The 27,782-nt window shown below is 44.1% G+C and overlaps 1 protein-coding gene across 6 annotated transcripts in view; it reads left to right on the top strand.

Annotated features, from left to right (window-relative positions):
- Positions 1-27,782, top strand: part of LOC137284447 (uncharacterized) — a 133,392-nt gene that overhangs the window by 78,992 nt on the left and 26,618 nt on the right. For 3 of the 6 annotated variants that reach the window (XM_067816251.1, XM_067816252.1, XM_067816250.1), the window contains exons 15-19: positions 219-287; positions 7,325-7,384; positions 8,072-8,154; positions 10,999-11,065; positions 23,178-23,202. In XM_067816251.1, coding sequence (XP_067672352.1) covers positions 219-287; positions 7,325-7,384; positions 8,072-8,154; positions 10,999-11,065; positions 23,178-23,202 — 304 coding nt within the window. Of the gene's footprint in view, positions 1-218; positions 288-7,324; positions 7,385-8,071; positions 8,155-10,998; positions 11,066-22,788; positions 23,203-27,782 lie in introns of those variants that run through there. The other 3 variants (XM_067816249.1, XM_067816253.1, XR_010956904.1) reach the window with 2 other exon arrangements.

Genomic DNA, 27,782 nt, shown 5'->3' on the forward strand with positions numbered 1-27,782 from the left:
CATCTTCAGAGAAACATTACATCCATTGCAAGAAAGCGATTGTCTATTCATGGAAGTATTCATCTTCATGTTGTTAATTGTCTGCTCCAGACTCGATTATTTAGATACCTGCCATATCAATGAAATTTGTGTGAGTCTGCCTGAACTCTGTGTTGAGAATTTGACCAGCTGCGTGCCCTTGGAGTTGTGTGGTGAGTGTGTGTTTTCCCTGTCTCCAGGATGGCAGAGTCGACAGGATAGAAGATGCTGTCGTCAACATCATCAACTCGTCCCGGAAGAACCCAAAGGTGGGTGCATGTTTCTTGTGGGATTGCGGAAGGGTTTGGAACTGCCTGGTGTTATGTGGGGAGGTGGAAGGGTTTGGAACTGCATGGTGTTGTGTGGGGAAAGGGAACGGTATGGAACTGCCTGGTGTTGTGTGAAGAGGTGCAAGGGTTTGGAACTGCATGGTGTTGTGTGGAAGGGTGGAAGGGTTTGGAACTGTGTGGTGTTGTGTGGAGGGGTGGAAGGGTTTGGAACTGTGTGTTGTTTTTTGTGGGGAGATGGAAGGGTATGGAATTGCATGATGTTGTGTGGGAAGGTGGAAGGGTTTGGAACTGCATGGTGTTGTGTGGGGAGGTGGAAGGGTTTGGAACTGCATGGTGTTGTGTGGAAGGGTGGAAGGGTATGGAACCGTGTGGTGTGAAGAGATGGAAGGGTTTGGAACTGCATGGTGTTGTGTGGTGAGGTGGAAGGGTTTGGAACTGCATGGTGTTGTGTGGGGAGATGGAAGGGTTTGCAACTGCATGGTGTTGTGTGGGGAAAGGGAACGGTATGGAACTGCATGGTGTTGTGTCAAGAGGTGCAAGGGTTTGGAACTGCATGGTGTTGTGTGGAAGGGTGGAAGGGTTTGGAACTGTGTGGTGTTGTGTGGAGGGGTGGAAGGGTTTGGAACTGTGTGTTGTTTTTTGTGGTGAGATGGAAGGGTATGGAACTGCATGATGTTGTGTGGGAGGGTGGAAGGGTTTGGAACTGCATGGTGTTGTGTGGGGAGGTGGAAGGGTTTGGAACTGCATGGTGTTGCGTGGAAGGGTGGAAGGGTATGGAACCGTGTGGTGTGAAGAGATGGAAGGGTTTGGAACTGCATGGTGTTGTGTGGTGAGGTGGAAGGGTTTGGAACTGCATGGTGTTGTGTGGGGAGATGGAAGGGTTTGGAGCTGTGTGTTGTTGTGTGGGGAGATGGAAGGGTTTGGAGCTGTGTGTTGTTGTGTGGGGAGATGGAAGGGTTTGGAACTGCATGGTGTTTTGTGGTGAGATGGAAGGGTTTGGAACTGTGTGTTGTTGTGTGAAGGGGTGGAAGGGTTTGGAACTGTGTGTTGTTGTGTGGGGAGGTGGAAGGGTATGGAACTGCATGGTGTTGTGTGGAGGGATGGAAGGGTTTGGAACTGTATGTTGTTGTGTGGTGAGGTGGAAGGGTATGGAACTGCATGGTGTTGTGTGGTGAGGTGGAATTGTTTGGAACTGCATGGTGTTCTGTGGGGAGGTGGAAGGGTATGGAAGTGCATGGTGTTGTGTAGGGAGGTGGAAGGGTTTGGAAGTGTGTTGTGTTGTGTGGGAAGGTGGAAGTGTTTGGAAGTGCATGGTGTTGTGTGGAAGGGTGGAAGGGTTTGGAACTGTGTGTTGTGTGGGGAGGTGAAAGTTTTTGGAACTGTGTGTTGTTGTGTGGGGAGGTGGAAGGGTTTTGGAACTGTGTGGTATTGTGTGGGGAGATGGAAGGGTATGGAACTGCATGGTGTTCTGTGGGGAGGTGGAAGGGTTTGGAACTGCATGGTGTTGTATGGAAGGGTGGAAGGGTATGGAACTGTGTGGTGTGAAGAGATGGAAGCGTTTGGAACTGCAGGGTGTTGTGTGGGGAGATGGTAGGGTTTGGAACTGTGTGTTGTTGTGTGAAGGGGTGGAAGGGTTTGGAACTGTGTGTTGTTGTGTGAAGGGGTGGAAGGGTATGGAACTGCATTGTGTTGTGTGGGGAGGTGGAAGGGTATGGAACTGTGTGGTGTTGTGTGGTGAGGTGGAATGGTATGGAACTGCATGGTGTTGTGTGGAGGGGTGGAAGGGTTTGGAACTGTGTGGTGTTGTGTGGGGAGGTGGAAGGGTTTGGAACTGTGTGGTGTTGTATGGGGAGGTGGAAGGGTTTGGAACTGTGTGGTGTTGTGTGGTGTTGTGTGGTGAGGTGGAAGGGTTTGGAACTGTGTGGTGTTGTGTGGCTAGGTGGAAGGGTTTGGAACTGTGTGTTGTTGTGTGGGGAGGTGGAAGAGTTTGGAGCTGTGTGTTGTTGTGTGGGGAGGTGGAAGGGTTTGGAACTGCATGGTGTTGTGTGGGGAGTTGAAAGGGTTTGGAACTGTGTGTTGTTGTGTGGGGAGGTGGAAGTGTTTGGAACTGCATGGTGCTGTATGGAAGGGTGGAAGGGTATGGAACCATGTGGTGTGAAGAGATGGAAGGGTTTGGAACTGCATGATGTTGTGTGGGAAGATGGAAGGGTTTGGAACTGCATGGTGTTGTGTGGGGAGGTGGAAGGGTTTGGAACTGCGTGGTGTTGTGTGGAAGGGTGGAAGGGTATGGAACCGTGTGGTGTGAAGAGATGGAAGGGTTTGGAACTGCATGGTGTTGTGTGATGAGGTGGAAGGGTTTGGAACTGCATTGTGTTGTGTGGTGAGATGGAAGGGTTTGGAACTGTGTGTTGTTGTGTGAAGGGGTGGAAGGGTATGGAACTGCATTGTGTTGTGTGGGGAGGTGGAAGGGTATGGAACTGTGTGGTGTTGTGTGGTGAGGTGGAATGGTATGGAACTGCATGGTGTTGTGTGGAGGGGTGGAAGGGTTTGGAACTGTGTGGTGTTGTGTGGGGAGGTGGAAGGGTTTGGAACTGTGTGGTGTTGTGTGGGGAGGTGGAAGGGTTTGGAACTGTGTGGTGTTGTGTGGTGTTGTGTGGTGAGGTGGAAGGGTTTGGAACTGTGTGGTGTTGTGTGGCTAGGTGGAAGGGTTTGGAACTGTGTGTTGTTGTGTGGGGAGGTGGAAGAGTTTGGAGCTGTGTGTTGTTGTGTGGGGAGGTGGAAGGGTTTGGAACTGCATGGTGTTGTGTGGGGAGTTGAAAGGGTTTGGAACTGTGTGTTGTTGTGTGGGGAGGTGGAAGTGTTTGGAACTGCATGGTGTTGTATGGAAGGGTGGAAGGGTATGGAACCGTGTGGTGTGAAGAGATGGAAGGGTTTGGAACTGCATGATGTTGTGTGGGAAGATGGAAGGGTTTGGAACTGCATGGTGTTGTGTGGGGAGGTGGAAGGGTTTGGAACTGCATTGTGTTGTGTGGTGAGATGGAAGGGTTTGGAACTGTGTGTTGTTGTGTGAAGGGGTGGAAGGGTTTGGAACTGTGTGTTGTTGTGTGGGGAGGTGGAAGGTATGGAACTGCATGGTGTTGTGTGGTGAGATGGAAGGGTTTGGAACTGTGTGGTGTTGTGTGTTGAGGTGGAAGGGTATGGAACTGCATGGTGTTCTGTGGAGAGGTGGAAGGGTATGGAACTGCATGGTGTTGTGTAGGGAGGTGGAAGGGTTTGGAACTGTGTGGTGTTGTGTGGAGAGGTGGAAGGGTTTGGAACTGCATGGTGTTGTGTGGGGAGTTGAAAGGGTTTGGAACTGTGTGTTGTTGTGTGGGGAGGTGGAAGTGTTTGGAACTGCATGGTGCTGTATGGAAGGGTGGAAGGGTATGGAACCATGTGGTGTGAAGAGATGGACGGGTTTGGAACTGCATGATGTTGTGTGGGAAGATGGAAGGGTTTGGAACTGCATGGTGTTGTGTGGGGAGGTGGAAGGGTTTGGAACTGCATGGTGTTGTGTGGAAGGGTGGAAGGGTATGGAACCGTGTGGTGTGAAGAGATGGAAGGGTTTGGAACTGCATGGTGTTGTGTGATGAGGTGGAAGGGTTTGGAACTGCATTGTGTTGTGTGGTGAGATGGAAGGGTTTGGAACTGTGTGTTGTTGTGTGAAGGGGTGGAAGGGTTTGGAACTGTGTGTTGTTGTGTGGGGAGGTGGAAGGTATGGAACTGCATGGTGTTGTGTGGTGAGATGGAAGGGTTTGGAACTGTGTGGTGTTGTGTGTTGAGGTGGAAGGGTATGGAACTGCATGGTGTTCTGTGGAGAGGTGGAAGGGTATGGAAGTGCATGGTGTTGTGTAGGGAGGTGGAAGGGTTTGGAACTGTGTGGTGTTGTGTGGGGAGATGGAAGGGTTTGGAACTGCATGGTGTTGTGTAGGGAGGTGAAAGTGTTTGGAACTGTGTGTTGTTGTGTGGGGAGGTGGAAGGGTTTGGAACTGTGTGGTGTTGTGTGGGGAGGTGGAATGGTATGGAACTGCATGGTGTTGTGTGGAGGGGTGGAAGGGTTTGGAACTGTGTGGTGTTGTGTGGGGAGGTGGAAGGGTTTGGAACTGTGTGGTGTTGTGTGGCTAGGTGGAAGGGTTTGGAACTGTGTGGTGTTGTGTGGGGAGATGGAAGGGTTTGGAACTGTGTGGTATTGTGTGGGGAGATGGAAGGGTTTGGAACTGCATGGTGTTCTGTGGGGAGGTGGAAGGGTTTGGAACTGCATGGTGTTGTATGGAAGGGTGGAGGGGTATGGAACTGGAAGGGTTTGGAACTGCATGGTGTTGTGTGATGAGGTGGAAGGGTTTGGAACTGCATTGTGTTGTGTGGTGAGATGGAAGGGTTTGGAACTGTGTGTTGTTGTGTGAAGGGGTGGAAGGGTTTGGAACTGTGTGTTGTTGTGTGGGGAGGTGGAAGGTATGGAACTGCATGGTGTTGTGTGGTGAGATGGAAGGGTTTGGAACTGTGTGGTGTTGTGTGTTGAGGTGGAAGGGTATGGAACTGCATGGTGTTCTGTGGAGAGGTGGAAGGGTATGGTAGTGCATGGTGTTGTGTAGGGAGGTGGAAGGGTTTGGAACTGTGTGGTGTTGTGTGGGGAGATGGAAGGGTTTGGAACTGCATGGTGTTGTGTAGGGAGGTGAAAGGGTTTGGAACTGTGTGTTGTTGTGTGGGGAGGTGGAAGGGTTTGGAACTGTGTGGTGTTGTGTGGGGAGATGGAAGGGTTTGGAACTGTGTGTTGTTGTGTGGAGAGATGGAAGGGTTTGGAACTGTGTGGTATTGTGTGGGGAGATGGAAGGGTTTGGAACTGCATGGTGTTGTGTGGGGAGGTGGAAGGGTTTGGAACTGCATGGTGTTGTATGGAAGGGTGGAGGGGTATGGAACTGTGTGGTGTGAAGAGATGGAAGCATTTGGAACTGCATGGTGTTGTATGGTGAGGTGGAAGGGTTTGGAACTGCATGGTGTTGTGTGGTGTTGTGTGGGGAGGTGGAAGGGTATGGAACTGCATGGTGTTGTGTGGGGAGATGGAAGGGTTTGGAACTGCATGGTGTTGTGTGGGGAGATGGAAGGGTTTGGAACTGTGTGTTGTTGTGTGAAGGGGTGGAAGGGTTTCGAACTGTGCGTTGTTGTGTGGTGAGGTGGAAGGGTATGGAACTGCATGGTGTTGTGTGGAGAGATGGAAGGGTTTGGAACTGTGTGTTGTTGTGTGGGGAGGTGGAATGTTTTGGAACTGCATGGTGTTGTTTGGATTGGTGGAAGGGTTTGGAACTGTGTGTTGTGTGGTGAGGTGGAAGGGTATGGAACTGCATGTTAGAACTGCATTTAATGTTTGTTGGTAAATAAAGCATCCTGAGATTATGTTTTTGTGGACGAAATGCTTTTAATTTATCTCTAGTTGCTAGAAGTAACATTACAAATACTTGTGCAATGCAACATTGTTAAACATGAAATATTTGATTAATTTATTAATGACAAGGTTGTATATTGTTTCTGCAAGAACAAAACAAACCCCTACACTTCCAGAAAACCTGAAATATGAGGATACGGTTCAAATACCAGTCAAGCAAAAGATATGCTCATGAAACGTGTGACAGCCTTTCAGACCAACCCTTATGTTCCTAACCTGGAAATAACTGCACATTCTTAATTTAACAAGTTGATGTATATTATGTAACTGTGATATATTTATGCTGTGTTCTGCATTATTTTTAAGTACAAATTATGCTTACAAAATCTGTAAACCCATTAAATTGTCTTCATTGCTTTTCATTGATTCACCACAGCGAAGCACATGGCCAAACTGCAGTTCCCACCTTTGGAGTTATCCCCCTTTCCCCCTTGGGCATAACAAATATGGATCGCAACCCAAAACAGTTAAATCTTTCAGTTACATCCACCCTTAACACAAGTGATAAATCACCCTTTGGACAAGTACCCTTCGTAATAAGTATCCCATATGTCCCAGCGGTCAACCACCACATAAGATGCCTCCTTCAGCAGCAAGCAGGTATAGATGTTCTGTTCCAAGAAGGCAAGTCCATCCAAAACCTCCTCCAAGCCACAGGCAAACCCCCATCAACAACTAAAGAAGACAGTAGTAGTCTACCAGATAAATTGCCAATGTGGAGAGTTTTATATAAGTGGAAAGTCCCATCCTTTCCCACTACGAATTAAAGAACACAAAACTTCAGTTCAGAAAAAAGACTCTAAATCCACCCCCAGCCAACCCTGACCATGTCATCCTGTGGGACAACATCCAAATCCTTGAAAACAACCGCCCAGACTAAGATTAAGAAACCTCTAGAAGCCATAGAAATCCTGCCCTTCAACCCCACATGATGAACTTATTTTATCTCATCAGCCTATTACCACCTAATGAAAGATCACCAGTAATCCACCCATACCCCATCCACTGACTTCCATGCTCCCTTTTGTGTATTGTAATCACAACCAATCAATATGTACATCAAGCTGCTCTCTTCAACCATCTCAGTGTACGTCAACTTAGCTATTGTATAAACTCATTCAACATGTTGTTTTAATCACTTTTACTCTGTACATCAATCTATTCTGCTCAAATCACTCACCAGCAATCCAGTGTATATCAGCCTTGTCAACTGTATATACCCACTAGCAGCTATGCATATATTCTCCAAGTTATAACTCTATGTATCACTTGCTTGATAAGGGTGTTATTACCTACATCGAAACATTACACCCATGAAGAAGCTGACTATCCACAGAACTTTTTTTCCTTCAGTTGAAAATTTATGCCCACTTGTGTGTAGTGATTTAATGTGATAGTCCCCAGGAGGGTTTTCACACAGTAGCCAGTATGTCAGAAGGGTCTAACATGTGACACACGTTAACCAACATGCCTGCTTGGAGCTATCGTTGGTTGTATGATAACCAGAGTGGACCTGATGTGTTGTCATTGTTGCTAGGGAGTGACAGTGGAGACATCTGAGACAGGCATCATCGTCACCATCACAGAGACTGGCAAGGTAGGTTATGTCAGATTTCAACACACTCATGTCAAGGTTGTCTTTAGAGAAGTTCTTGGTTGACTTCAACTGTGTATAAAGGACTGATTGAGGTTATTCCCAACCCGATGCACCGTTCACAATCACAGGTTGTGTGACATTTTTTTCTGTTTTTTTGTAGTGGACTTGATCACATGACCACCCTATGTTTACCCCTCATCCTCCCACTGTCATTGTATTTTTGCCCACCCCATGTTCTACTCTAGTTTCCTCCCAGTTGTTATTGTGTTATTACCTGTCGTTGTTATTGTATTATTTCCTATCCCATTGTTGTTGTTGTTAATCCCTTTAATGCATTCTCTTATGTTGTCTTACTTAATCCCTGTTCTATATATAAAAGCCGCTTCTGTGTTAAGTCTTTGAAGGGCATTTAGAAGTGAAATTCATAATTCTCTGCGTAATGAACATTGAACTGTGTAAATATGTTTGTGTTAGTTTGCTAAGCACCTTTTTTATTTTTTAGGACAAATTCTGCAAAAAAAACCCCTCAGACTTGGTATTATGTTTTGATTATGATTAGCATTTCATTGAGTATTTTATGTTTAATAGTTTTTGAGGTAGACTGCAATTCATCTGTCTGCTTTTGAGCCAAATCGACTATAGCACATCACAGACATGTTCATTGTTGTGTTTGTATCACTGTTGCAGATATTACTCAACCACTCTTACACAGAGGTGTCAGCATGTGGCCGGCGGACAGACTACTTACAGCACTTTGGTTACATAGCCGGGTGAGTAGCATACCTACAGTAATCTCCACCATAGCTAGGTCAGTACCATGCCTACAGTAATCTCCATTGTAATAGGTGAGTCATGCCCACAGTAATCTCCATCACAGCTGGGTGAGTACCATGCCTACAGAAATCTCCATTGTGACGGGGTGAGTATCATGCCTACAGTAATGTCCATCATAGCTAGGTGAGTAGCATGCCTACGGTAATCTCCATTGTAAAAGGGTGAGTAACATACCTACAGTAATCTGCATTGTAACAGGGTGAGTAGCATGCCTACAGTAATCTCCATTGTAACAGGGTGAATAGGATACCTACAGTCATCTCCATCACAGCTGGGTGAGTAGCATGCCTACAGTAATCTCCATTGTAACAGGGTGAATAGGCTACCTACAGTCATCTCCATCACAGCTGGGTGACTAGCATGCCTACAGTAATCTCCATTGTAACAGGGTGAGTAGGCTACCTACAGTCATCTCCATCACAGCTGGGTGAGTAGCATGCCTACAGTAATCTCCATTGTAACAGGGTGAGTAGGCTACCTACAGTCATCTCCATCACAGCTGGGTGACTAGCATGCCTACAGTAATCTCCATTGTAACAGGGTGAATAGGATACCTACAGTCATCTCCATCACAGCTGGGTGAGTAGCATGCCTACAGTAATCTCCATTGTAACAGGGTGAGTAGGATACCTACAGTCATCTCCATCACAGCTGGGTGACTAGCATGCCTTCAGTAATCTCCATTGTAACAGGGTGAATAGGCTACCTACAGTCATCTCCATCACAGCTGGGTGACTAGCATGCCTACAGTAATCTCCATTGTAACAGGGTGAATAGGATACCTACAGTCATCTCCATCACAGCTGGGTGAGTAGCATACCTACAGTAATCTCCATTGTAAAAGGGTGAGTAGGCTACCTACAGTCATCTCCATCACAGCTGGGTGAGTAGCATGCCTACGGTAATCTCCATTGTAAAAGGGTGAGTAACATACCTACAGTAATCTGCATTGTAACAGGGTGAGTAGCATGCCTACAGTAATCTCCATTGTAACAGGGTGAATAGGATACCTACAGTCATCTCCATCACAGCTGGGTGAGTAGCATGCCTACAGTAATCTCCATTGTAACAGGGTGAATAGGCTACCTACAGTCATCTCCATCACAGCTGGGTGACTAGCATGCCTACAGTAATCTCCATTGTAACAGGGTGAGTAGGCTACCTACAGTCATCTCCATCACAGCTGGGTGAGTAGCATGCCTACAGTAATCTCCATTGTAACAGGGTGAGTAGGCTACCTACAGTCATCTCCATCACAGCTGGGTGACTAGCATGCCTACAGTAATCTCCATTGTAACAGGGTGAATAGGATACCTACAGTCATCTCCATCACAGCTGGGTGAGTAGCATGCCTACAGTAATCTCCATTGTAACAGGGTGAGTAGGATACCTACAGTCATCTCCATCACAGCTGGGTGACTAGCATGCCTTCAGTAATCTCCATTGTAACAGGGTGAATAGGCTACCTACAGTCATCTCCATCACAGCTGGGTGACTAGCATGCCTACAGTAATCTCCATTGTAACAGGGTGAATAGGATACCTACAGTCATCTCCATCACAGCTGGGTGAGTAGCATACCTACAGTAATCTCCATTGTAAAAGGGTGAGTAGGCTACCTACAGTCATCTCCATCACAGCTGGGTGAGTAGCATGCCTACAGTAATCTCCATTGTAACAGGGTGAATAGGATACCTACAGTCATCTCCATCACAGCTGGGTGACTAGCATGCCTACAGTAATCTCCATTGTAACAGGGTGAGTAGGATACCTACAGTCATCTCCATCACAGCTGGGTGAGTACCATGCCTACAGTAATCTCCATTGTAACAGGGTGAATAGGATACCTACAGTCATCTCCATCACAGCTGGGTGACTAGCATGCCTACAGTAATCTCCATTGTAACAGGGTGAATAGGATACCTACAGTCATCTCCATCACAGCTGGGTGAGTACCATGCCTACAGTAATCTCCATTGTAACAGGGTGAATAGGATACCTACAGTCATCTCCATCACAGCTGGGTGAGTAGCATGCCTACAGTAATCTCCATTGTAACAGGGTGAATAGGATACCTACAGTCATCTCCATCACAGCTGGGTGACTAGCATGCCTACAGTAATCTCCATTGTAACAGGGTGAATAGGATACCTACAGTCATCTCCATCACAGCTGGGTGAGTAGCATACCTACAGTAATCTCCATTGTAACAGGGTGAATAGGATACCTACAGTCATCTCCATCACAGCTGGGTGAGTAGCATGCCTTCAGTAATCTCCAGCGTAGTCGCATGCTTACAGTCATCTCCATCATAGCCAGGTGAGAAGGATGCCTACAGTAATCTCCATCATAGCCAGGTGAGAAGGATGCCTACAGTAATCTCCATCATAGCCAGGTGAGAAGGATGCCTACAGTAATCTCCATTGTAATTGTAACAGAGTGAGTAGCATGCCTACTGTAACCTCAATCACAGCTGTCAGCAACATGCCTACTGTAACCTCAATCACAGCTGTCAGTAACATGCCTACTGTAACCTCAATCACAGCTGTCAGTAACATGCCTACTGTAACCTCAATCACAACTGTCAGTAACATGCCTACAGTAATCTCCACCGTAGTACTATCAGTACCATGCTTACAGCAGCCACAGCTTTGTTAGAGGCTTGAATTTGTTTTGAGAAGGTATGTACCAGAAAAAGATTTATTAATCTTGGATGTAAGTTTGATTATTGTCTGACTGTGACCTTTGCCAACTGGAATGTGTATGCTTGGGATGTTTCAGAGAGACAACTTGTAACTTGGCGAAAAGGTTTGTGTGCCACGTGTTCCACTCGCCGTCAGCAGAGGAGGTGAGTGACAGGCCATTAAGACATGTTTTTCAGACAATGCTGGTGACCAGGAGTATAAACACTGTGAACCTTAATTTCCTTATAAAGTCATAAATTTCCGTAATTTCCCTATAAAGTCATATTATGAAGTTTTGATTTGTTTCACCTTCCTGGGGACATTGTAATGCAGTGACCCAGCGGTAAGTGTGTTCTTCAGACATACACTAAAGGAAGTCATTGTAATTCCATAAATACATACACTGCTGGTTATTTAGAGAATCTGTTAATTTTAACATCAGCAATGACACATGTTGGAGGATTGTTTGTTTCATTAGCATTAAATAGATTAGCGATAACAGTAGACTTTGTGCATGAATACATGTTTGTGAACAATATTTGAACTGGAAACTACAGGTACATTGACAGATAAATTTGGGGTTCGATTTACAGCGAAGAAACTCACTTCTGTTATAGATAACATCACTGCAATGAAGGTAACATTATACATTACAACTTCCAGGCTTCAGGTAGTTAATTCATTTTTAACAAGCTTCCAAGAGAGACAGTTACAAAATGTAAGTTTTTTAATAAAATTGATGTTTCATACTTATCCTGACTCCTGCTTGTTGCTCGTCTCCCTCTTCCATCCGAAGTTTTAGTGGAAACTTGAAATCCCTTGAAGTTCCCTGCTTCAAAACAGGACGTAAAATCATACTCACGCCTGAGTAACCTCTGTTATCTCTATATTTGGCACCAACATTGGTCACATGACCAGGCATATTTGTCACTCTCTCCTTTTTTTCCCAGCAGGAAAGTTGTGTTGGCAACTTGGGGTCCCTATACGACACTTTTCTCTGGTTCATTTCAGTCTTTGATCCAAATTTTTCTGTATATGGTTTTTGGTCTGTATATTTAATTGTTCAATATAAAAATTTTGTGTATAAATTACATATTTTATTTGTGTTTACAACATGTAATCATGATTCATACTTTGTTGGCATTTTGATGAAAAACTTCTTTGAGTTGTAGATACCGGTTGTCAGCTAACCCTAACCCTAACCCTAACTGGTTGTCAGCTAACCCTAACCCTAACCCTATCCCTAACCCTAACCCTTTGAGTTGTAGATACCGGTTGTCAGCTAACCCTAACCCTAACCCTAACCCTAACCCTGAGTTGTAGATACCGGTTGTCAGCTAACCCTAACCCTGAGTTGTAGATACCGGTTGTCAGCTAACCCTAACCCTGAGTTGTAGATACCGGTTGTCAGCTAACCCTAACCCTGAGTTGTAGATACCGGTTGTCAGCTAACCCTAACCCTGAGTTGTAGATACCGGTTGTCAGCTAACCCTAACCCTGAGTTGTAGATACCGGTTGTCAGCTAACCCTAACCCTGAGTTGTAGATACCGGTTGTCAGCTAACCCTAACCCTGAGTTGTAGATACCGGTTGTCAGCTAACCCTAACCCTGAGTTGTAGATACCGGTTGTCAGCTAACCCTAACCCTGAGTTGTAGATACCGGTTGTCAGCTAACCCTAACCCTAACCCTAACCCTGAGTTGTAGATACCGGTTGTCAGCTAACCCTAACCCTGAGTTGTAGATACCGGTTGTCAGCTAACCCTAACCCTAACCCTAACCCTGAGTTGTAGATACCGGTTGTCAGCCTCTGATCCTCATGGAGTACATCCACATTACGGTCTGTGCTTCTGATGTCCTCTGTGATCTTTGTCGACATTTATCGTCTGATGATTTTAATCATTATTTATAGACTATTCTTAGAAATGCAGAGAACAAAGTAACACAGTATCCATTAGTCACGTCGGGTAAAGCAAATGATTGTGCTGAAAACAGTGATTGCTCCATCTGATGTTTGTAACTCTAGTGAGATGTCTCAGTAATGTGACTGGTGACAAAAACAGTGATTGCTCCATCTGATGTTTGTAACTCTAGTGAGATGTCTCAGTAATGTGACTGGTGACAGACACTGCACCCACTAAGAAGAGATCCATGTCGAGGAATCACCAGTATCACAGAGTAAGCGATCTAAATCGTCTTCGTCACAGAAGAAGACATCGTCATCATCCATGACGAAGGCTCATTCCTTGGCACAGGATATTGTGTCTCCGAGTGAAGCAGAAATTTTTGATGAATCTCCTATAATTCTACCAGAAGTACCTATCATCAACAGATCAAATCCTGCCACGAAGACTAGGACTGTTATGCAACATAAATCACCGGATGATATGCCTTTGGCACAGGCACCTTCGACAAAGGATGGCAGATCTGCCAACCCAGCGTACCTACATCGGAGTTCAGAAGAGACATCAGTAAAAATACTCACCTTTTGTCTGCATGTTCAGCGCAGGAATTTGACCGCGGACTCTTTAATGAGTCTTTAATGGACCAACGCTTTATGGAAGAGAGGGCTGTCACGAAGACAAAGGTCTTCTTGCACGAAGGCACATCTTATTTTCAGAAGAAAAGTTGCATGAATGTCATCGACAGCGTTATGTATCATCTTCACCTTCTGATTTGGATATCGCTGATACCCTTCACTGTAGGAGGATTTCTCAATGATGGAAAGATACTTTGTGAACAGAGATGAGTAGGAACTACCAGTTGAGGATTTACGCCTTCATCAAGGAATTATCAGCTTGAAGATTCATGCAGGATAGAAGGTGCACAAACACATGGAGGTTTTGCCAACAGAAGTTAATTACAATTATTCATCACTGTGCAGGAAATCACATAGCAATACATGTTGTCATGACATGACATGTTAGATAGATTCTTGGATGAAGAAGTGCACATTATTTTCTCCAATATGGAAGTAACTTCATGGATAGCTAATGATTTGGTTCAAGATTTTCCATCTAAGGAATCTACAATTGTATTTGAATACAGGAAGATCTCCGATGTTCGGTGTAGGCACATTGTTCAGCAAACCCTTTCGGACAACTCACGAATTCACTCGCAGAAGATGACTCATCGGACAGGGATAGATGACAACCTGTCTTTCAACGCATGGAAATTTACTGTACAATCAACTTGGCAACTGCACTCAAGCACCTTCAGCTCTTTAGCAGGAAGGGTTCCGCGCAAGCTTCATCCAGATGCTATGTTTTTAGGTACAGCTTCTCATCACCTTCGATAATGGATTTACATCCTTCATGTGTGCATGAATGCTCAGACACATCAGGGAAATGGGAATTGTTCTACTTGACTGATGAGTGAGGGAGGGCCACACCAATGTCGCCGTTTAACGCCAGAAAATGCCAGGTTTATCTATTTTATTTACTTCAGATGGAAACCAGTGTTTTACAGTCTTTTACCATCGTGAAGGAAGTGTGGCAATTACTTCACAATGTATGAATAGAATAACAACAGTATTATGGTCAGTTGAAGAACGACTCCACAATTGCCAGGACAGCCTACCTGCATTAGTATTAAGCGCTTGTACTCAGTCACTTATACACGTGCTCACACTTGTATCTCAAACAAGCTGAACAGGGAAGTTATGGACAAGCCCGAAATTAACAAGGAAATCACCGACTGCACAAGATTTTACGGTAATCATTTGATGGCAACACTGATGATGTGAAAACTAGAATCTGATTGGTCCTGAAGAGATTGCACACTGTGTACAATGCATAATGTTCTCATTTCAGGAAGTCATCTACAGATGTAGCAACCCTTCCAATGTTACATATGTCATATTTGGGATTTCACTTTCTTAGTAAAGTACAAATTCTAGTACTTTTTCGGTTGAGTCCCATCCGGGATTCGAACCCGCACCCTCAGAGTCAGGCACCTAATCGCCAGCACACAAAGTCAGCCGCCTAGCCTGCTCAGCCACCGCGACTGTGGAAGGTTTAAAGGTTTAAAGCCACACCAATATAAGCCTCTAATTAGGAAAGAGAGGCCCCTTTTTCCCGGCTAGGGACACCCAGTGGTCCAATTAGAGAAGTGACACCCCAGATGTATACACTTGAGTATAGCAATGGCTACTGACCAAGAGCCCAGGTATTTTCACTTGAGTATAGCAAGGTCTAGTGCCCCAGAGCTCAAACGGATTGTATGAGAATACTGTGTAGAGGGAGGAGCTGCTGGCATTACTCGGCATGCCACTCCTTCCCACTATGCCAGAACTCAAGGACAAAGCGAAAGAGCTGGGGTTAGAACTTTATTCCTGTATGAGGGAAGACAAGCTGCTTCAACAGGTGATCCTTGAAATGGGTTTTAACCCTCTATTAGTAGAATAGAAGCTTAAAACTGGACTTGCAGGACAGGGTTGGTGCTTGCAGGGCAGGCACGGCTTCGGAGTTTAGCCGGGGCCTACTCGTTAAGTTGGGGGTGGTTCTGTCCCTAGCCGGTGGTGGTATTAGAGAAGTGACACCCAGGTGTATGCACTTGAGTATAGCAATGGCTACTGTCTGAGAGCTTAAACGGATTGCACGAGAATGAGGTGTAGAGGGTTACTCCCGAATGAGGAGACCTCAGCTATTGAGATCACTTGACACCGACCTATAGAAAGAAAGATAGGTTTTAAAAAGTAGTAAAATGTCCCCGGCAGCCACAAAGGTGAAATCAAAAGATGATGATGTGCTTTTCCCAAGGGGAATTGCGTCAGCTGCCATCTCTCGCAAGAGTGCCCCCCCCTTCAGGTACCCACCTGATATGATCCTGATCCCTTACCGAGACAACTCACAACACACAAAGTTGCAAGGAATCCACTGAGGCAACAGCAGGATAGAGAGCCCACATGAATAGCCCCTGCAAACTATACATAATGAGCTGCACCACTAACTGATTGAACTACCAGGGACTGAGCCAAATAATCTTGGTTTAACAAGTCTATTCCGAGATTGCACTATCCTCCAAAGCTGGGCTTCGCCTATATAGCACAAAAGAAGTCTGGAACCTGTTCATGTCGTCATTTCCTCCTGAACTCGTCCCCATCTATACTTGCTACAGTAGTGAAAACGATATCTAGACCCTATTAAAACTGGCAACGGTGTAAAGTTTCAAGGGAACCAGTGAACAATGTCGACTTTACCTTTATCTTGCTATGTTACGTGTGTATCAGATTTTACATTTTGAGAATCGAAAACTGATTATTATATTACAAGATGGAGTGTGACAAACTGCTCAAAGAAATGCTTCATGAGGGTGAACAAAACGATGACAAGCGAGACAGACTGGTAGCGCTCATGGTTCGTGGCAAAGCCAAACAAAAGACTAGACTCAGGGCCAAGATGACAGCAACTGGATTGGAGATAATTTATTCAACAGTACAAGCATCGATATAGTCATTTGCAGGCCGCTTTTTACAGTATCTAATCTTGTATCATCGGGAGCTGAGTGAGTAAACAAATGACGAATAAGGCGCATGTGTTTGTTCATGGAAGGTTCCAGGTATCGCACATGATACACAAATAGGAAATGGACATTTATAGTTACATAACAAACAGCCACCATAGGATCGCCTATGACCCAGATCTACACTCATATAGCATCCTACTTCCTTCCTATTCCCCAGGAGCATTGACTTTACTTGTGGGAGGACCATGAGAAAGACCTGTTTCTTGGACTCGCTGTGCTTCATTCTGTGGTATTTTGTGAGTTCAGAGAGGACCAAATGAAACTCTTCCTCTGAGATTTTATTGGAAATACGGTCTATCACAATGTAATCTGTGAGATGCAAACTTAACATCAACCCTGACAGCCCAGCTGTTATTTCAATGCCTAGCACCATGGGTGCGGCTACGATAGTCATCACCAACCACATTCCTACTGCTCCTTATCTAATGCTAGTTGCCATAACTTGCTAGTTGCCATAAGGGTGGTATCAGCTCCATCCACGAAGCGGAAAACTCTATGGTATTTCTTCTACAGCGCTGCATGTATATCACAGTCTTGTTCTAGCTGGCGTTTTACGTCACATAACCGTTTCAGCCAAAACCTGTTTACGGTTTCCATTGCCTTTGCTACTTCATCTGCGACTGGGTACAGCCCCATGCTGTGTGTATATTATACACTATACATTACAAGATATAATTGGTCTTGGTGACCCCGTGCAGATTGGTGTGTGAGTCAACACCCACCCGCACATAAGCAGAGTAAACATGATACTGGTGTTGTCTGGCCCTCAGGAGTTTGATTCTTTTCACAATCTCAATGTCAGGCGGTGATACAGTCCAAGGAATATTGGAAAAGTGGTGAGCGTCAACCCCGATGTTAACATCTCCCACATACCACCACCCATGCATACTGGTGAAAGGGGCATAGTGGTGTCACCCCCGTCCTCCTGGATATCATCGTAGTCAGCCATATTAAATTATTAAACTTATATATCTTATTGTATATATGTTTGTATAAATATGACAATGTCATACGGAATAAGGCTAGATCCTTTGAGCATAGACAACAGTGACGTGTACCACTGCTACATGGACCTCTTGAAAAGACAAGGGCAAACGCAATAACTGTGTGTATCAAAGAATCTGTTAACACAACAGAAAGGCAGTAGGGTTGCAAGCAGGGTATCTCTTCACGCAAGACCAGGTCAGCAAGATTCCGGCTTCAGAACGAGCCATCACCCAAACACAAGGGAATGGGTTCTGCGTGCTGCTCAACTTCAACTTGCTCACGGGGCACGCACCTTTCTACCAGGCGACGCTGTGCGATAGGCTTGAGTACGAGCTCACGTTAAATGACCACACCAGTCGTGTGTACACCTAACGACAGTGAATGCTGTTCATACTGGATGACTGCTGAGCTAATAGAGAGAAAAAAAAAGAGAAACATGCCATTGTACTTAGTGTTTTCCCCGGCATGCCAAACACAGCATTTGGTTGCTGATGCAGTTCAACTCTGTGTTGAAAGACCTTAGGGAACAGACTCTATGGGTAGCCTTATTCCACAGCAACTTTGTGTCATGAGGTATGACCAAGAATTCCTTTCTGATGAACCCTCTCGGCTGCCCGTCTTTCAAATAGTACAAGTTTGGCTATTTTTACTTATTTCCTGCACGTACTGGTGCCTGAACATGCGCTCAGTCAATGTCTGGTTGAATCTCTCGACGTTGCCTGGGCTGCAATGGGCCCCGGCCGCGCCACTTCAGACCCTCGTATCATGCTTGGCTGGCAGTTGTGACACGGCACCCATTAACTCCTGTCCAGGATCGACTTGTAACTCTGTGAACCACGTCAGTGTACTGCGCTTGTATATGCATTCGAATCTGGGGGCTACTTAGGCCGAATCCTTTGCGATCAAGGGTTTGGCTTCTTTGTAGCAGCTGGCAATTTCAAAGATGGTTTAAGCGTACTTGTACATCTTATGCCTCACCATGTCATGAGTCAGAAACAGGAGGTTGGCCTGGTAAACGCTATTGGGTGTCGACACACTGAACTTTTGTCTAGGCAAGTGGCACAGTGCCAGTAGGTAGGTTTGCCACAGGGCTTGCTTTTCCAGCGCACTTTTGCTTTGTCTTGTGATACTCTAGCCATTTCGGCAAGCTTACGTATGGCACTCACGCCTTTCAAGTACCCATTCAGGCTGTAATGAATGTTTTCAAATTTCTTTTTATGCAGTGCCATCGTGTATATATGGGTATTTTTTAGTTCACATTTTTTTGTGCCCATACGCGTAAGTGGTGACTCCATCGTTGGTTATCCAACGTTTCATGTCCATCGGTGACAGGGATGTTTTGTTTATCGCAGGTCCATATATACTGTGTCACTTCTCAGTGTATTCATTTGGTGTTTGAGAGAGCGGGCCCCTGGCCCTGATGAGACCTTCCTTGAATCTGGTGTTTGATTCTTGTTCCACCACATATCTCTTGCCCCCTTCGCCTTCTTCCAGATCTCACCGTTGTCAGCTTTCAGGATGGAGTATATCTTGGGCCTCAAGCCAACTTATTCAGCGATGGGTGTACCTGCACTTTCGTCCTTCATCTTACCAAGAACTTTTTTTCTTACATGGCTGTGCATGGCATGGTCTTTGGGATAGTCACTGGTGTTGTACAAATGGATGCGTTTCTTCATGTCCTCATACACATCCACGGTTCAAATCTCCATCAGCAGGGAGTCCATGTCTTTGTACAGCACCTCGCAGCTGTCGCTGTACTGTATCTTAAGCTGGTTGTAGTAAAAGTAGTACATCAGGTTTTTAAAGTCGTACATCAGTCAAATTTGATGTGGCTCTTCCTCATGTGCAGGGCCACCAAATCGTCGGCGAATGTCTTGCTCTGGTTGTACACTGAGCTGGCTGTAAGTTTGATCAAGTTAGCATTTTACCCTTTCAGGATGTGGAAGACCATGGGGGTTTGGATGGTTTTGGGGTTGATTTTGAGTTTGAGGTTGCACACGTTATGGGCTGCACCTCTACATGAGCGGTATTGTGAGCTTGCTGGTCAGTTGTAGTCATACACATGGGAGCAGCAGTGTACAACTTTTTCCTGATGATTTTTTCTTCCTGCTGCAAATGCTTTACATACTTTTTAGCTGTGTTGGGACCCCTGTAGATGACTGGAACGTTTGTTTGCCCATCGCATCGAACATCCACGTACCCGAACCCACAGGCCTCATGCTCCTGCATTTTGTACATGAAGCTCTTGCCTTGGGCAGATCATTGGTGCTGTCGATGTGCTTGATGAGAGCTTCGAAGTCGGCGTAGATGATGTAGGGAACAGGCATCCGGTTCTTGTGGTTATCGAATTTTAAGACGTTATCACCTTCCTTGGCCGTTTGCCCTATGCCTAGGCAGTCCTCTCGGTGTGATTCCAGCAGGTTGGCCCATGTGAAGCCATGCAGGCACCATTCACAGGAGTGTTTTTCCCCTCATATTTCAACTGGTTATACAGCAGCCTGCTGAAGTGTTTTATCCAGGCGTAGTGGTACTTCTGACCTTGCTGGATCATGAATATATTGATCATCATAGAGCCCTCGGGTTGATCCTGTGTACAATCGTTGTCTTCCCTTTTAGCCTGAAGATGTTGATGGCTATATGAGGGTTCTGTTTTTCCACTTTGGTGACCTGAGATATGGGGGTGGGTTCATCTATACCGTGCCAGTTGAGCCAGTCATCTCCGGGATAGCTGAAAAGTCTCTCCTAATTTGCATTGGCTGGATACAAGGTGGATCTGATCACTACCCTCATGCAGTTGTTGCCTCTGTTTTTGACGTAGGGGGCCCAAGTCTATATACGCTCCACCTTTGAACGGTACATAGTTGGCTACATCCAGGTAGACCTTATCGATTTTATCCATGGCCCATCCGGAACCCATGTGCATGTAGTGTTCCAGGTTTGCTGAAATGAGGTGTTGATGGACTCGTCTATAGTCTTGGGCTCAGTCACAACTCCTTGTCTGCCTCTGAAGTAAGTATGAATGTGCTTGATGGTGCTGTCTGCCGACTGTTTAGCGAGCGACATTTTCATCAAGATTTGAAATTTGAGGCTCCCCAGCTTGTTTAGTTCCTTGGGTTAGCATGCACAAGCACAGTGCACAAACTGTAGATCGATTACTATGTGTTGGTTCAGCAGTTCAAGGATCTGGTCTTTCCTCATATGGGAAAAACTTCATAAGTTTCACTTCGTCTTTGAGTTGTTGCACAGTGGGAGGAGGTTGTATGTCAAGTAGTTTCAACAGCTGAGATCTCTTCATTCGGGAGTAACCCTCTACAACTTGTTCTTGTGCAATCTGTTTAAGCTCTTGGGCAGTAGGCATTGCAATACTAAAATGTATACGCCAGGGGTGTCACTTCTGTAATTGTACCACCGTGTATCCCTAGCTGGGGAAAAGAGGCCTCTATTCCTACATAGAGGCTCATATGGGCATGGTCAAAAACCGCTTTGGACAGAATTTTTTTTACACTTCTGGTGAAAATGGGGCCTATATTTCATAAACAGAGGCTTATATTTATGGGGCGATTACCGGGGTCTCCCGGACTCACTCAACCAAACCCCGGCCCAGGGCCACATACTGCATGCGGTACAAGGGCCCGTCTGTCCTCATCGGTGCCCCCTCCATACCAGGAGCATCCGAGGTTGCCCCCTAGATGTCAGGAGCACCGGGGCTGCCCCTCCCCTTCTTGAGCATGCGGGGCAGCCTATCCATGTCTGGATACATCCCGCATACAACTTGAATTTGCTCCAGCGGGAATACCTCCCCCACGTTTCATAGTATAACTCCATTGCTATACTCAAGTGTGTCACTGGGGTGGCACTTCTCTAATTGGACCACCAGGTCTCCCTAACCTGGGAAAAGAGGCCTCAATTTCCTAAGTAGAGGCTTATAGCAGCATGGCCCCAAACCTCTATTACATGCCCCAGTTTTAAGCCTCTGTATTATAAATAGAGGCTTATATTGGTGTGGACACTGCTACATACCCCATGGGCACAAAACCGCTACATACCCCGATTTTTTTAGCCTCTGTTTGGTTGAGACAGAACCGCTGTTGTACATACCCCGGTTTAAGGTTCGTTTCCATAAATAGAGATTTATTTCGGCAAAGTCCAAAACTGCAGGTCGAAATAAAGGTCAAAACCCTCTATTCCATAAACAGAGGCTTATATTTGGGGTGGGCCAGAACTCCTATTTTATATACTACTTTATACACCTCTGATGTCAGAAATTCATGCATTGGATTTTGCGTGAACTCAGTTTGACATGGTTCATTTGGGATTACACTGGGATTTCATTGCTGAAAATCATTTGCGAGGACAACCTGATAGACAATTTCACATTCTGGCGTTATCTACAGTGCTCAAACCATATGATATGCAGGATTTGTCTCTGTGTCCAGTAAGAGCTCTCAAGATTTATATATAACGGACACAGACAATTAGGTGGAAATTTAAGTCTCTATTCACAGCACTGTCTACAGAGACATCTACAGAAACCTCATGAACGACAGTAATCACTCTGGATGAGAACCGTTAATGTAAGTGCATATGAAGCATGACTTGAGCCACCACAAGCTTCCAATCCACTTGAAGTAAGAGCTCTGGCTTCTATACTCGGAAATGTCTCAGTTACAACAATCCTGGAGGGCGATTTTGTCTCAGAGACGTTGATACAGAGGCCGTCAGGCAAGAGACATCTCAATTCGTCCTTGTTGTAGCACAACAGTCAATGGTTCCTCAAAGGCACTGAAAATGGCTCACCCTTATCATGAGTCCATGTGCACGTCAAAACTAGCATGAGTGAGATATATATATATATATATATATATATATATATATATATATATATATATATATATATCACTCATGACATTAACAAGACATTAGTGACATGACCACACGTGGGTGTCAGAGCAAATAGATAGTGTGGCTCCCCTCAAGATACCAGATAGAATTTGGAAAAAGAACCAAGAGAATTACAGTGCCCTCATAGTTCCCTGGGGGATGTTCAGGACGTTTTGCAGGAAGTATCCATGAAGAGGCATGACCCACCACCTTTTCCGTGGATACTGCAAGCAAATAAGCATGACTCAGGATAAGGAAAAATATGTATTTTTCTGAATAATATTGATATTTTATACTTATCCTGACTTATGAGAGCAACCCTTCCAACCTTCCCTTCATGTCACTTGGATTTCCCTTCAAATCATTATGTTTGAGCTTATTATTAAATTATGGAAGGAGTGAAAAAATAAGGGTGGTCATGTGACCAACATTGGCACCAAATAAGGAGTAAACAGAGGGTACTCTTGGGTGAGTATGATTTTACGTCCTTTTCAGAAGAAGGGAGCTTCAAGGGATTTCAAGTTTCCACTACCACTTCGGATGGAAGAGGGAGACAAGCAAAGCATGAGTCAGGATAAGTATAAAATATCAATTGTATTCAGAAAATTACATAAGCGTCTTTGTTGGAAACTACCTGAAGCCTGGAAGTTGTAATGTACAATTCCTGTTACCTTCATTGTAGTGATATTTGCCACAACAGAAGTCAGTTTCTTTTCTGTGAAGTCTGTAAGATAAATGTTTCAGTGCAAAGTAGGCTTACTATGTGAGCTGACTGTGTGTAACTAGTGAAATAGCTCCGTCACTATCCTGGCAGTGATATTAGCCTCCCTCTCTGTTCCACTCATACTTCTTGTCTCAGCACATACATGTATGTTTTCTTTCAGACCAAAGTTATTCTATGCAGTATAGGTGAGATGTTTCCACTATTTTCATCATTTAAATCTAAGATAATTATTATTTGGAAAACTGAGGATCATTTTCTTGTCTGAGGACAGACACTTGAGAACTGATACCCTTGTCATCACATTAATCTCTCTGCAAATGTACCGTTGGTAGCTGTGCTTCATACAAAGTGGTACCCATGAAGATTTGGGTTAAAATATTGCTCTTCAGTAACCCATGCTTGTCATAAGAGGCAACTAACAGGATTGGTTGGTCAAATTCACTGACTTGGTGGACACATGTCATTGGTTCCCAGTTTTGCAGCTTCATGCTGATGCTGTTGATCGCTGGATTGTCTGGTCCAGAATTGATTATTTACAGAATGCCGCCATATAGTTGGAATATTACTAAATGCGGCATAAAGCTAAACTCACTCAAGAATATCATTTGGTTCTTTGGGTCATCTTTTTCATCATAACAAATTGATTGACAAACCCTGTACTTGGTGACAGGATGGTGTATCAACTCAATATATACTTGATAGAAAGATGGTATAGCAACTCAATGTATACTTCGTAAAAGAATGGTGTGACAACTCAATATATACTCGGTAAAAGGAAAGTATAACAACTCAATAGATGCTTGGTAAAAGCATGGTGTAACAACTCAGTAAATGTGATAACTGAGGCTTTATATCTGTCAAAACAAAATGAACTCAGTGCTTCCAACAGTGATATCAGCTGATTGGCACAACTCCCAACTATTAAACATGGTGCTATGGAGTAGTTTACTGTTCGAGGCTGTTCGAGGCGATGACAACTGACATGCATTGTGACGTTGGTTACCAAAGGGGCAGACGTAGTGATGTCATTACAGTGTGACACCATGCTAAAAGTGTTCTACTGTACACAATTCTCCCTCAACCTCTTTTATAAAACCGGTTTCTATTTGAAACCATAAAAATAACAAAATAAGTTATTTTGTAAATTTAATGCATGTTAGACTTGGGTAATAAATAAAATACCACACTCTGTCTCATTACATACAAATTATATGAAACTCATAACCTTCCCATGGTATCTAAAAGGAAGATGTAACAACTCAATATATACTTGGTTAAAGGATGGTGTAACAACTCAATATATACTTGGTAAAAGGGTGGTGTAACAACTCAATATATACTTGGTAAAAGGATGGTGTAACAACTCAATATATACCTGGTAAAAGGTTGGTGTAACAACTCAATATATACTTGGTAAAAGGAAGGTGTAACAACTCAATATATACTTGGTAAAAGGAAGGTGTAACAGTTCAATATATACTTGGAAAAGGATGGTGTAACAACTCAATATATACTTAGTAAATCAGTCTCATTACATATGAATTATACAAAACTCATGACTTTTCTATGGTATCTGCTCAGTCAGATACCACAGGAAGGACACTCTTTTCATATGATTTGTACGTAATGATACCTTGTGTAGTATTCTCTATGTCCCAACAAAAGCACAACCAAATAGTGCACAGTTCATGATGAAAAGTCACAGGCGCGTCATCGTGAATATGTAGTGATAGTTTGATTGTTGTTAACTAAATATTGATCAATACCAGAAATGTAAATTGCAAACAAAAGTTACAAAATGACTTAAAGGAATGAGTATGTTTCAGATGAATGGTAAATGGTGACATGCTCTTTACTGATTGTTAAAGGTCACATGCAATGTAAAACACAACTTTGCAGATTCTGGTACCTTCCAGTATGCACTTACCGAAACAAATCATAAAAAATGCTAATTCAACCTATAAAGTTGAAAAAAACGCGATAAAAAAAAAGCCAGCGCAATCAGAGTTCAAACGTTTCACTAAATTCCCCCCAGCGCTGGGGGAAAACTGGTTTCAACAACTGTGCTGCGCTGCGTCCATAACGCATGCGCAGTGAATAGGTTCGCGGAGCTTGAACAGTATGCATGCCCAACGTCTGAGTTCGTGAGCTGTAGTCTAATCTTGGTTGTGTACACAAACAAGTAAATAATCTACTCGTTACGTAAAAAAACTTGTTGATTGTGGTAAGCAGTCTCTGTCACAGAGAAAGCTCAGTGTCTGGTTTATTCACACCTATATGTCTGCCTGCCTGTCTGCTAAAGACAGCATGCAATACACAGCTTCAATCATTGACCACGTGCAATTTGAACTTAACACCTATCAGACTATACGACATAAAGAAAATAAGTTGATTTATGACTCGTGCACCCGAGTCCCGTGTCTGCCACATTATGTAATTAGGCACGTGTGATACACATGACATGTTTTTATGTCTGTGGGTTGCAAACAAACTACATTCATTTTTTTCGGATGACTGGATCTGACGGAAACTGGTGCAAACTCTTGTCAGTTTCAAGTTCTGCTTTGTACTTGGACGAATGACAGATTCCAGCCACGCAGTAGTTTGCCATCTCTACTGACATGAGTTTTGATTGGATCGAGCGCAAATTCAGAGAACATGTATTTTCCAAACCTAACATCTCTATATACATTCTTCATGGATAACGACTTCTTTTAGTGTATATGATTTTGTTTGACAACAATATATGAATCCATACTGAAACGACGCATCAAGTACACAAAAAGAAGTTGTTATCCATAAAGAATCTTACTTTCTTGTGACTGGATATACTTCTAAAATGCCCATCAAACAGATCATCTTTCTGTACACACAATGAACCCTCAGCATATCAGCAAATGAAATAGCCAATCGGAAGCCGTCATTGCTTTTGAGTGCATATCCACCCGCTATGACTGGGTTCGGTTTCCCGAGGGCTTCGTTTCGGGGGAAGTAAGCCCAAGTACAAAATACTGCCTTTTTGAATCGCGATTGTATGCTTATAATTTTGTTTATTTGTTTTTTTAAAAGCAGCAATGTATATTATATGTCATGAATAAGTGATAAATGTGTTTTAATTATGTTTGATTTTTTGGTTGCATGTGACCTTTAAGAAAACAATGTCCTGAACATGCACATTTTGTGAGAAGAATGCAAGTGTATATCATCACTTGCACAATTTATATTTTCATAACCATTAATAATTTTTCTTATCAATGATATTTCCTATTATCAATTATGTGAGTCAGGCTTTTCATTATAGAATGAATTGAATTTGTTTTAACTTCATATGAAGCACAGTTACTGTCTTTCATTAGTGTCCATCATTACTATAGTATCTCGTCATACTGTCATATTCTAAAACTTACAGTGTGATGATTCTGAGTAAGCTTTATAACAAGTTATTTTTGTCATGAACAGAGATTTAATGGATTGGGGGTTAACAGTGACGTGGCTCACTGCGTGTGTATCCCCATCACAGGGATTCATATCAGGAATGTCCATCACAAGGACTGATACCCGCAATGTCTATCACAGGGATTGCTATCCATAGTGTCCATCACATGGATTGATACCCGCAATGTCCATCACAGGGATTGATACCCGTAATGTCCATCACAGGGATTGATACCCGTAATGTCCATCACAGGGATTGATACCCGTAATGTCCATCACAGGGATTGATACCCGTAATGTCCATCACAGGGATTGATACCCGTAATGTCCATCACAGGGATTGATACCCGTAATGTCCATCACAGGGATTGATACCCGTATTGTCCATCACAGTGATTGATACCCGTAATGTCCATCACAGGGATTGATACCCATAATGTCCATCACATGGATTGATACCCGTAATGTCCATCACAGGGATTGATACCCGTAATGTCCATCACAGGGATTGAAACCCGTAATGTCCATCACATGGATTGAAACCCGTAATGTCCATCACATGGATTGATACCCGTAATGTCCATCACATGGATTGAAACCCGTAATGTCCATCACAGGGATTGAAACTCGTAATGTCCATCACATGGATTGATACCCGTAATGTCCATCACAGGGATTGATACCCGTAATGTCCATCACATGGATTGATACCCGTAATGTCCATCACAGGGATTGATACTCGTAATGTCCATCACAGGGATTGATACCCGTAATGTCCATCACAGGGATTGATACCCGTAATGTCCATCACAGGGATTGATACCCTAATGTCCATCACATGGATTGATACCCGTAATGTCCATCACAGGGATTGATACCCGTAATGTCCATCACAGGGATTGATACCCGTAATGTCCATCACAGGGATTGATACCCGTAATGTCCATCACAGGGATTGATACCCGTAATGTCCATCACAGGGATTGATACCCTAATGTCCATCACATGGATTGATACCCGTAATGTCCATCACAGGGATTGATACCCGTAATGTCCATCACAGGGATTGATACCCGTAATGTCCATCACAGGGATTGATACCCGTAATGTCCATCACATGGATTGATACCCGTAATGTCCATCACAGGGATTGAAACCCGTAATGTCCATCACAGGGATTGATACCCGTAATGTCCATCACAGGGATTGATACCCGTAATGTCCATCACATGGATTGATACCCGTAATGTCCATCACAGGGATTGATACCCGTAATGTCCATCACAGGGATTGATACCCGTAATGTCCATCACATGGATTGAAACCCGTA

Source organism: Haliotis asinina, chromosome 5 (genome assembly GCF_037392515.1).
Source record: "Haliotis asinina isolate JCU_RB_2024 chromosome 5, JCU_Hal_asi_v2, whole genome shotgun sequence".
NCBI classification, from domain to species: domain Eukaryota; kingdom Metazoa; phylum Mollusca; class Gastropoda; order Lepetellida; family Haliotidae; genus Haliotis; species Haliotis asinina.